At 36.3% G+C, this 12,262-nt stretch overlaps 1 protein-coding gene across 1 annotated transcript in view; it reads right to left on the reverse strand.

Moving 5' to 3' along the window:
- Positions 1 to 207: 207 nt before the first annotated feature.
- LOC149136840 (uncharacterized) overlaps positions 208 to 12,262 on the reverse strand; it is a 28,086-nt gene continuing 16,031 nt past the window's right edge. The window contains exon 2 of the mRNA XM_052965981.2: positions 208 to 1,314. Coding sequence (XP_052821941.1) covers positions 492 to 1,301 — 810 coding nt within the window. The 5' untranslated portion in view covers positions 1,302 to 1,314 and the 3' untranslated portion in view covers positions 208 to 491. The remainder of the gene's footprint in view (positions 1,315 to 12,262) is intronic.

The raw sequence follows: 12,262 nt of genomic DNA on the forward strand, positions 1-12,262 counted from the left end.
TAGTAGAAGACACTTTGCCCAAAGTGCCACACAGTGGGACTGAGCCCGGAACCATATGGTTGGGAAGCAAGCTTCTTACCACACAGTTACACCTGCGGTGTAGGGTGTGTGTGTGTGTGTGTGTGTATATATATATATATATATATATATATATATATATATATATATATATATATATATATATATATATATAAAAAATAACATATGTTGCTATGACAGCAGAAACACCTGCGTGATTATAACTAACCAATGGAAACCTATATATTCTTACCCAGGTGACATGTAAAATTTTTTTAAAAAATTCACTTCACTTTGTCTCTCAGAATCTGATGGTGTGGAGATGTTCTACGTCGTTGACACATTAACGTGGAGCTGAGACAAAGTGTTTTTATTTAATATATACACTCACACAGACGTTTGATGATGTACTTGAAACCCCAGGTATATCATAATGTATGTGTTAAGAGGGTACCATAGCTTTCTGGAAAGGATTAACAGCTATCTGGTACAATTACAGTGCTTTGTCTTACAGACGAATTCCACAAGACTTCTTCCCAGCCATTTGTGATTTTTATCCGCCAAACAAAAGGAAACGTGTCCATCAGTTGTGTGCACTGGACTTTAGCCCAGGTATATACAGGTTTCCATTCTTCGATATCATGATTATAAGAACTTGCTGCACATTTCTCGATGTCATAAAACAAAAGATTTTCTACAGGATTGCAGGGTGACCACAACATGAAACCATTAAATGGGCGCCGTTGCAAAGGGAATATACTGGATTTCTTTATAGTGTAGGAAGATTTAAAAGTAGGAATTTCATCCCAGATGTATTCGTCGTCCTCTTGGAAGAAGAATATATCAATATATGGCCATCGGAATGGTTTATGCAAAAGTGTGTTTGTGTTAGCATAATAGAACTTCCACTGATTTCTTGGATGTATGTATAAGCCGTAAGTTGGAGAAAATTTCTTTAAAGTCTCGATAATTTTTCCTTTCTGTGAAGAGTTCATCATTATATCGACATCATCGTCCCAAGGAATGATACCATGGTGGCGATACGAACCCAGAAGACTGCCAGCATATAAAAAATAAGTGAGATTAGCTTTATCAGCAGCTTTGGTAAAAACTTGTAACATTTCATTAAGGGCTTTTAGATCTGTCAAAGACATTTTCTGCTTATATTCAGCCAATGAGTGCCGAAAATGAGCAAATGAAGACCACAGCAACAATGTGAAAATAGAGAGGCCTAGTCCGATCACACAACTTGTGTTTCTTGAAATCCTGCACCGTACCACCATTTTTTTGTCTTTGCTGCAAAAAAGAGAAAAGAAAAAGAATTCATAAAATAGGTTAAAACAAATTATCACATTTTACAAACATATATATATATATATATATATACACACATACACACAATTACATACATTTATGGCACGTAGAAAGCACCATCCAAACATGGTCGATGTCAACCCCACTGCCCCAACTGGCTCCTGTGCTGGTTGCACATAAAAAGCACCATCCGAATGTGGCCAATGCCAGTGCCGCCTGACTGGCTGCCATGCCAGTGGCATGTAAAAGCACCCACTACATTCATGGAGTGGTTGGCATTAGGAAGGGCATCCGACTGTAGAAACACTGCCAGATCAGATTGGAGCCTGGTGCGGCCTCCTGGCTTGCCAGTCCCCAGTCAAACCGTCCAACCCTTGCCAGCATGGAAAACGGACGTTAAATGATGATGATGATGATATATATATTCTTTTACTTGTTTCAGCCATTTGACTGTGGCTATGCTGGAGCAGCACTAACTTTAGTTGAACAAATTGATCCCAGGGCTTATTCTTTGTAAGCCTAGTACTTATACTATCGGTCTCTTTTGCTGAGTTGCTAAGTTACGGGGGACGCAAATACACCAACACACACACACAAATACATATATATATCTAGTACGTATGTGGGAAATTCTGCCTGTGACTGTGTTTGTGGAGTTGTCAGTATGTCAAGGGTTTCTGTGGCCGATAGGTATTTTGTTTAGATTTTGATTATTTCTGTGGTAGAATAAGCATTATCACACCTAAACATTAAGAAATGAATAAAGAGAAATACAGTACAGTACTGCACTGTATAACACGTTAATTAAAATATACCAAAAGAAAATACGTAGTGTACCAGAGATGAGTAAACAAAGAATCACACAGACTGAATGGAAAACGAAACTCAGGAGGCGAGTGTGTGGTGGTGTTTTGCATTTACAATAAAATAAATATATACAAATAATAAAAATAAAATAAAAATATATACAGTACAGTACTGTTTCTACTTTGTGGATTTTCACCTATCGCAGGGGTTTTGGGAATGTAACACCTGTGATGGTTGAGAGATTATTGTATAAAATTTATACAATACTCGTATGTCTATTTGCGACATAGGTCGCATTTCCATTATGACTTAAAATGGTTAGACTTGAACAGAAATCGTCTGGTAATTATCAGACGGCTGGGGGGTATATCAGCCGAAACGTTGTGTTAATAACAAACAAGATGAGGACAAATATCCATCACATGTAAATAAGGTAAATAATGGACAATATTAGTTTCAAATTTTTTTGACAGAGGGTCAGCAGTTTTTGAGGGGAGGGGGAAGCCAATTACACTGATGCCCAATACATTACTGGTACTTATTTTATCAACTGCAAAGGATGAAAGCCAAAGCCAACCTTAGAAGAATATAAACTCAGAACAAAAAGACAGACAAAAAGCCGCTAAGCATTTTCCATAGCTGACCACTACCACTTACATGAGGACAACAATATTGAGATGAAGTGTGGCCTTTCTCAGACTAGAACGATATGCTTTTACAATCCAAGAGCAGGAGATAGCCTTAAAATTCCAAACAAACAAACAAAAAGTAAAGCTGTTCAAATTCCAAAATGCAAACAAAATGTCAGTGTTCTGCAGAAGACATTTCTTAGTAATCAGCAGCAGCTCAAATATGTCATCAAGGCACAACCTTCCACTTTTATATGACATTGTTGCCAAAACAATATGCCATACCATCTGCAGACAAGACTGGCCCCGGGATGAATATAAACAACATCTCTACTATGCAATACATACATGTCAAAGAATAATTATGGAATGTCCACATCCAAACTTCTACCAAGTGCAAACATAACAGACCTGATATAGTTATTTGAGACAGAAGAGAAAAGTGATGCGCTGTCATAGAGGTCAGTTGCCTTTCAGATGAGAATATCTCTTCCAAAATTAACAAGGTGCATATTTATGGACAACTGTTTCCAAACTTACAGACCCTATACTTTGATTCTAAATTCTCGTCTACAGCAATAACTGGTGCATTTGGTTTTGTTAGTAAATGCCCAGGTGACAATCTGGAAAAGTTGGGATTTTCAGATCAAAATCAAATCAAATGGAAATTGTAGATGTGACCCCTGTACCGGTAGTACGTAAAAAGCACCATCCGAACGTGGCAGATGCCAGTGCCGCTTTGACTGGTTTCCATGCCGGTGGCACGTAAAAAGCACCATGTGATTGTGGTCGATGCCAGTCCTCTGGCTCTTGTGCTGGTGGCACGTAGAAAGCACCCATTACACTGTCGAAGTGGTTGGCGTTAGGAAGGGCATCCAGCTGTAGAAACACTGCCAGATCCCTGGCTTGCCAGACCCCAGTCAAACCATCCAATCCATGCCAGCATGGAAAATGAACGTTAAATGATGATGATGATATATAGATAATATGGGTGACTTATTAGCAATCTAATGACCTACAGGCAAATTTATAGACATCACTAAACTGAAAGAGGGTATCCCCTGTCACTTTAGTGTTGTCTGTCTCTCTTTGATGGTGATGATATATATATATATATATATATATATATATACAAACAGAATATGTAGTTCTTTTATAAAAATTATAATAAGGGCAAAACTATATGGTAGTTCCACATGCTAGAAGATGTCAAAAGATTAAAACTACATTGTTTATGACATAGACATGGGCTGAAAGCAAGGTAAATGAACAAAAAGATTTTTGTAAAAAGGTTTAGCCATAGGCGCAGGAGTGGCTGTGTGGTAAGTAGCTTGCTTACCAGCCACATGGTTCTGGGTTCAGTCCCATTGCGTGGCATCTTGGGCAAGTGTCTTCTACTATAGCCTTGGGCCGACCAAAGCCTTGTGAGTGTATTTGGTAGACGGAAACTGAAAGAAGCCTGTTGTGTGTATATATATATATATATATATATATATATATATACACACATATATATATATATAAGTATGTGTGTGTATATGTTTGTGTCTCTCTGTTTGTCCCCCCAACATCGGCTGACAACCGATGGTGGTGTGTTTATGTCCCTGTAACTTAGCGGTTCGGCAAAAGTGATTGATAGAATAAGTACAAAGTTTACAAAGAATAAGTCCTGGGGTCGATTTTCTCGACTAAAGGCGGTGCTCCAGCATGGCCGCAGTCAAATGACTGAAACAAGTGAAAGAGTAAAGAGTATATAAGACGAGTAAGGGGGATGGGGATAATGTAGGGGAGGGGGGAATCAAGAAGAAGGATAGGAAGAATAAGAATAAGGAGGAGAAAGAAAAAAGAGCAGAGGAAAAAGAGGAAGTAAAAGAAGACAATTAAAAAGAAGGAGCTAAACGACCTTGGTAAATTAGATAGGGGACCATATGCTGGTCAGCACAAACAATTCCACTGGAAATGAGTTGGATGAGTGAAACAGCAACAGAAAGTTAAAAAAAAAAACAAAAAAACTATTAATTAGTTAACTTGATAATTGCTTTGGAATCAAATATTGAGGATATTTATGTTTGGGGTGGGGGGAGCAGTATGGTCAGTGGTAGGATAGCATAAATACCAATTAAATACTTTGTGTTAATTACTATTATTTACCTTTACATTAGGCTTAATTTTTGCTGGGGTGTTGGCTATTTAGAATCATATTGTTTGAAAGTCCATTTACGTGTCTCATATTTATCTTGATCACATTAAAATCAAGAACATAACAAAAACAACAGCCCCAACCTTGACCTATTTTATGACCAAACCCCAACTCGGGACAGCAAAACTGAGGTGTGCTTCCCACAGAACATGGATGAACAAAAATTTACTCCAACTGAAAAGAAATCAATGTTTTACAAAGCCTTTTGAGATAATTGTTCTGTGATGAGTTAAACACACTTCCCCTTTATTACTGCTGTTGTCAGTGATTGGTCCACTGATAATATTGTAACCAACAAGGCTGATATTCAAGTCTTATGACATAAATGAAAATCCAAATTTCCTTAAGTCACAGTACTTTCTTAGAAATTAGGCCTCACTGAGGCAATGACTAGTGACCGAGACCTTTGAAAATATGCAGTGTGTGAGAAGACCCAGCAAGCCAAGTGAGACCGTAACCTGTGGCCTATGCCAGGGATGCAACCAGCCCACTTATGTGTACATTTCCTTCATTGGACACTAAACTCTGCTTGTGAAGACCTGTTAAGGCAAGTGAAATCGAAATCGAAATCAAATCAAATTTGCAAATTAGATGACTGTCACCCGTGCCAGTGGAGCGCTAAGAGCACCATCTGAGTGTGATTGCTGCCAGAGCAGCTGACTGGCTTCCATGCCGATGGCATGTAAAAAGCATCATTTGAGCGTGATTGTTACCAGCGTCAGCTTACTGGCATGTGAAAAAACATTTGAGTGAGGTCATTGCCAGTGTCGCTGCACTGGCTCCTATGCAGGTGGCACATAAAAGACACCACTTGAGCGTGGCCGTTGCCAGTACTGCCTGACTGGCCCTCGTGCCGGTGGCACATAAAAGCACCCGTTACACTCTTGGAGTGGTTGGCGTTAGGAAGGGCATCCAGCTGTAGAAACCCTGCCAAATCAGATTGGAACCTGGTGCAGCCTTCTGGCTCACCAGCCCTCAGTCAAATCATCCATCCCATGCCAGCATGGAAAGCGGACGTTAAACGATGATGATGATGAAGATTTCAAGATTGGTAATATTGCAGTGGTTGGGGTAGTTCCAAAAGGCTGCAGTTATTAGGGGTATTTATAAAGAAGAGGGCTCAGCAGAATATAAAAATGAGAAAGGGATAAATCACATTGGATGATTTTAGCTTCATTTCAGTCCTGGTTGAGTAGATCAAAGGTTTTCTAACCATGACCATCCTGTCCTTTTGTATAACTGCTATCACTGTTGACAGCACATTCAACACTTTTAAGGTGGTAGAATATAATGTGATGGAATGTTGTTGCTATTTCTAGCATGCTGATGACCCAGTCCACCATCCTCACTTGTAAGAGTTTTAATAGTGTCAATGTTGCTGTTGGACATGTTAATGCAATAAACCCAACCCCATCCAGTTGGGGAGTGCCTTTTTGTGACACTGCCTTGTTATTTTATAACTGAATGGCTGCCAAGAAGACTAAAGCTTGGTGCAAGTGAGGGCTAAGCTGGCAGTGGAAGTAGTGGTGGTGGTGGTGACATAATGTTTGCTGATATTGTCAATTCAGTTAAGAGGAAAAAAAGAAAACAACAAACATCAGTGAAACAGTCATTGAGATGTTTAGAAAGAGAAGAGGCTAAAATGGTTTTGTGCCAGCCTCACCGTATCTTCCCAAATGTGCAATGTTGAGAGGGCTAAGGTCATCTAGGCCTTCGGTAATGGTACCACCATTCATTCTCTGGCTTCCATCTTCAAAGTCTATTTAGGAACCATCAAGAGAATTGTGAATAAGTTTGAAAAGGAAAACTGGTTTGGGAGGTCATAAACTGCAAGAGAGATCATCATTTGAATTAGGAGCTGAAGAAATCAATCAGAAGAGATCCAACTCAATCTGTAAGATGTCTGATACATAAGAGAGGAGTTTTGACTATGAAAGTTCCAAAAACGGTGACAGAAGACTTCAAAAATGAAATTGTACCGAGACCTGTGAGGTACCTTGTTACTCCAGGACAAAAAGTTAGAAGGTTGGAAAGGGTGAAGATAATCTTGAACAAAGTGAAACATAATCCTGGAATGATCCTTTATACAGATGAGAAGAATTTCACTGAAGATACACAGGCAAACAGATGCAACAGCCATGTTCTAGATTCACTCCTTCATGCAAGAGTCAAAAATGTCCTTTTCAGGTGCAAAAACCCTACCAAGGCAATGAGTTTCACCTCCCACCACCATCGCTTGACAAACGATGTTGGTGTGTTTTTGCGTCCCTGTAACTTAGCGGTTCGGCAGAAGAGACTGATATAATACAAGCACCAGACTTACAGAGAATCAGTCCAGGGGTCGATTTCTTTGACTAAAAGACAGTTCTCCAGCATGGCCACCGTCAAATAACTGAAACAAGTAAAAGAATAAAAGAATACCAGAATGTTCCATACCACTAAACTGAGAAGGTTCTTTGAATATGTACGATGTATTTTACGGCTAAATGTTAATTCTGTTTATGTTTGCATAACTGAGATATTTTGGTTATCAGTTTTACACTTCTTTCTGTATTCTGTAACTGTCGCAATATAGAAACATTTCTCATGGTACCAGAACACAATTTACAGATGCTTACATTTTTTAATGTTTTCCGTGTGTAAATGTCATTTTTGTCCATGACCAATTTCATCTCGATTCTTCTGGTAAACTTGGACAACAATAATTTTTTCTTGCTCAACGTAAAGTCCAACAGTGTTGGAAAAACCTCTGAGAATTCCATTAAGTTATCTTTAAGTGTTCCTGAGATACAAAAGTTCGAAGCTGAATCTAAAATTTGGACAATTTTGCTAATACACCCGGCACACACACACACACACACACACACACACATTTAATATTGACTGTCAGGAAAAAGATTATTCAGTACTTATATTTGGGTGAAGTCTGGTGTCACCCGTGGGTGCACAGGTGAAACTACGCTTGCCTGAAGACCTTGTATACCTATTCTTGGGTCCCAAATAATAGCGAGAGGAGGAGGGGGAATAAGCAAGTGGGTTGGACATTTGCTTAAATTCATATAAGCGGGTGGGTTGGAATAAACAGTGGCGCTGGGAAATCGGTAATTGTATAAGGGTAACTGCAAAAAATTTTAAAATCTTCTAGGTAGTCTCCCTTGATTTCTTTTAAACCCAGTTATTTACTGAGGAGCGGGGGCTGGAATGAGCGGGTGGGTTGGAATAAACGGGTGTGGATGGGAATCAGTAACTGTATAGTACATGTACGAAAATTAGGGGGGGGGGAGCATCTTAAAGCACATATAACGACACAACGAGGCAAAAGAAATTAAGAAGCAAGTAAAATTAGCACAAACGCGTGCTTCAAACGTTCACTTTCGTTAAGATATACATTTGGATAATAAAAATAGGACATATGTTAATCACGGTAATTAGCTGTAGGCGCCCGGTAATTATGAGATTTTATTTTTAATGCTGTGACGTATGGAAATTATTCTATAGAAGAAAAGCAAGCACTTGCTATCTTAGAGAACAGATGCAAAGAGGAGACTGTTTCTAAATTAGAGCGAATGAAAGGGAAAATCTCATGCCAGCCTGGACAACAGACGTTAAATGATGATGATGATGATAGATATATATAACTTGTATACGTATGCGATGGTGTGTGTGTGTGTGTGTGTATTTGTTCAGTTCTGCCGGACAGAGATGAAAGACATATCAGCATCACCAGAAGGTAAAAACAGTAAAGAAACGGGATTTTGTCCCCTTTAAATTGCCCCGATAAACCAACTAAAACAAAAACAAACATGATTTTCATCTGACACTTGTGATTCATCCCATTTACTTTCATTGCAAGAACTGGATTGAGAATAAATTCTTTCTCTGAGCAAGGACCAGTTTGTTTGATGTGACCTTCTGTGACTGTGCCAACAAGGGGAACCTTTGACATGGTAGTTAGACCTGCTAGAAACCATATAAAGACCTTCACCCGGAAACAAAGCAAAAAACAAAAAAAAAATTAACCAGCCTGGGGGGGGGGGGGGTTAACAAGTGTATGGAAAACGAATATGAAAAAAACATGCGTGCAGACGACCCTGGGGTCATAACTTCGGATAAAATGAATGTATATTGATTTTTTTTTTACGGAATACTACTTTTTTTCAAAAATCGCATTTTCAAAATTTTAAATCCCTCCCCCCACTCCACTTCATTTTTCACTCTTTACGGAAATCTTTTTTTTTTGCGAAATACGTAGAAAATACGAAGATTACGATTCTGAAAAAAATTTGTTTGTAAAATTTCAATTTTTCAACAAGAAATATATATATATATATATAATTATGTGTATTTCTTCTATCTTAATGAATAAAAATTCTTCTGATAGAATAAATGGCTTAATAGAATCCAATGTAGCAAAGAACACAAAATAACTGGTTTAGTTCCTGTTTTTAAGGCAGGAACTCCTTGAAATTTTGGGTATTTGAGTATATTTAAGAATTTAAGGAATGGAGAAAACGCATGTTATAATTGCATACATAAATACATATACACAAACACACACATGCATGCATACTGATACACACACACACACACACACACACATATATATATATGTATATACATATACATACATATGTGCACTTGTATATATATATATATATACATATATATACACACACATATATATATACACTCATACGTCCACATTTATACATATGCACATACGTACCCACGCATATACAAATATACACATGTGTGCATGTCCCCATATACACATATGTATCCATTCATATATACACACATGTATAAATAGAAATAGACTCATACACATACACATAGCTATACATCTACGCCTATTACCTAATCAAATAAACAGATTCGTATATACATACACATACATGTATACATACGTAAACACACGCATGCACATACATACATACATACATACAAATACATATATATATATATATATATATATATATATATAAAAGAAAAATAACTCAAGTGTTTTCATATATACATACATACACATACCCATATACATACATCCACATATCCATATATATGTGTATGTATACACACACACATATATATATATATGTGTACACACACACACATACACATATATACACATACACATATACACATGTACACATACATATACATACATAAACACACATACACGCATACATACATATATACATATAGAAATATGTACTTACATACAGAACCTAATAACGCATACATATGGGTTTATACAAATACATACACAATTATATATGCTTACATATACGTAGATATGTACACATATACACACATATATATACTTACAAACATACGTACCCCCCCCCCAGGTATACATGTATACCTACATACACACAGATACACTCATCCACACACACATATATACCCATATATACACACATATATATATACACATATACATATATATATATATATATAAAAATATATATACATACACACATACATATATATATACACACATACACATATATCTATATATATATACACATACATACACAGACACACACACACACATATATATATATATATATATATATATATATATATATATATATATATATATATATATATACATACACACATACATACACATGTGGACATATACACTCACATAAACTTGTATACGCAATCATATACACACATTTATATTTACACATACACAAACATCTAAATGTTTACTTATATTTTATTTTAAAATAAAAAATACATCTACACAAATATGCTCCCATACTTATTCACAAGTACATTCATATTTGAACATATAAACAAACCTATGTTTTAATAAATACATTTTTATACAAAAATGTATATACATCCAAAAAATCATACGTAAATGCATATTTATATATTTAAAAAAAAATAATATTGATAAGAGTAAAAACAAGGGTAAGAGTGAAAATATAAATGATAATGCGTATATGTACACAGAAAAATCAGTTAAAACACCTCTATTTTATACAATACCCTAAATATGTATACACACACACACATATATATATATAAGCAATGTTAATTCTCTAAATGAAGTATTAACAGTAACTGCACGATAAAATGTAGTATATTGCCACTTAAGTGTGGCTGACCCCTAGGGGTGGATGTTACTGTTGCTTTTAGCCCCAGGAGGACATCTCCTCCAGCTGGCTTATCGACACACTACTGTGTCTTGTTTGCCAAGGGAAGTTATCCCTCCCATCATGATCCGTAGCACGAACGGACCCGGGTTTCAGGGTTATTTCCCTTCGTTGGCGTTCGATAGCCACTGATCTTTGATGAGAGAGACAAAATCTTGGCAATCTTATATCTACTTTTCCAGTGAAATTCTTCACTAATATCGAAAAGGTGAAAACAAGCAATGTTAATTCTCTAATCTTTCTACGAATGAATGCATCTTCAATAAGGAGGCCGAATTTTACAATTCAGCTTTATCAAAAGCAGGTTACAGAGAAAAGGTTAATTATATAGATTCCAATTATGAAACCGATATGAGTAATAATAATATTAATAATAATATTTTTAATAGAAATAGTTATAATGATAAAGCTTTTAATTTAAATAATAACAATAAATACGAAGACAACCACAACCATAAATTACCTAATGATAGCAACAAGATTAACATCCTTCCACGAAATAAGAGAAATAAAAGTCAAATAAAACCCTGTCTCAATGATAATAATAAACTAAGAATATTTATAAACAATACCGGAAAACATTCTAAACCAGAACCTAATAAATATGTCTGGGTAGTTCTTCCTTACAGTAAAAATGTAAAATCAAACTTGGTATCCCAGTTCCAAAACGCTATAAAGAAGAACTTTCCTAAACACTCTCATTACTCCCAAGTCATAAATACACACAAGGTTAGATTCGGTTTCTCTAACATGAAGAACATTTCACAGATAATATCTGCACACAATATGAGGCTTTTGCATCCACTAGAGAGTTCAAACAGTAATATCATTGAACCAAACGTTATTAACCCTTACCAAAATAACAATAATAATAATAATATAGGGAACAATATTAATAACACGACACATAATAGTAATAGTCATAACAACAAAATCATTATTTCAGAAGTCAATTCCAAAAGAATTAGTTTTTTAAGTGAAAATGTGAGACTCAGAAACAGAAACACTATCTACCAATGTCAAGTTAGTACTCCCCAAAACACTCACTTTTACGTAGGTTCTTCCTCTACACCTTTATCCACTAGAATTTCTAACCATTTTTCATCCTTTAGAGATAGAAG

Source organism: Octopus bimaculoides, chromosome 3, assembly GCF_046866305.1.
Source record: "Octopus bimaculoides isolate indiv1 chromosome 3, ASM4686630v1, whole genome shotgun sequence".
Classification (NCBI taxonomy): Eukaryota; Metazoa; Mollusca; class Cephalopoda; order Octopoda; family Octopodidae; genus Octopus; species Octopus bimaculoides.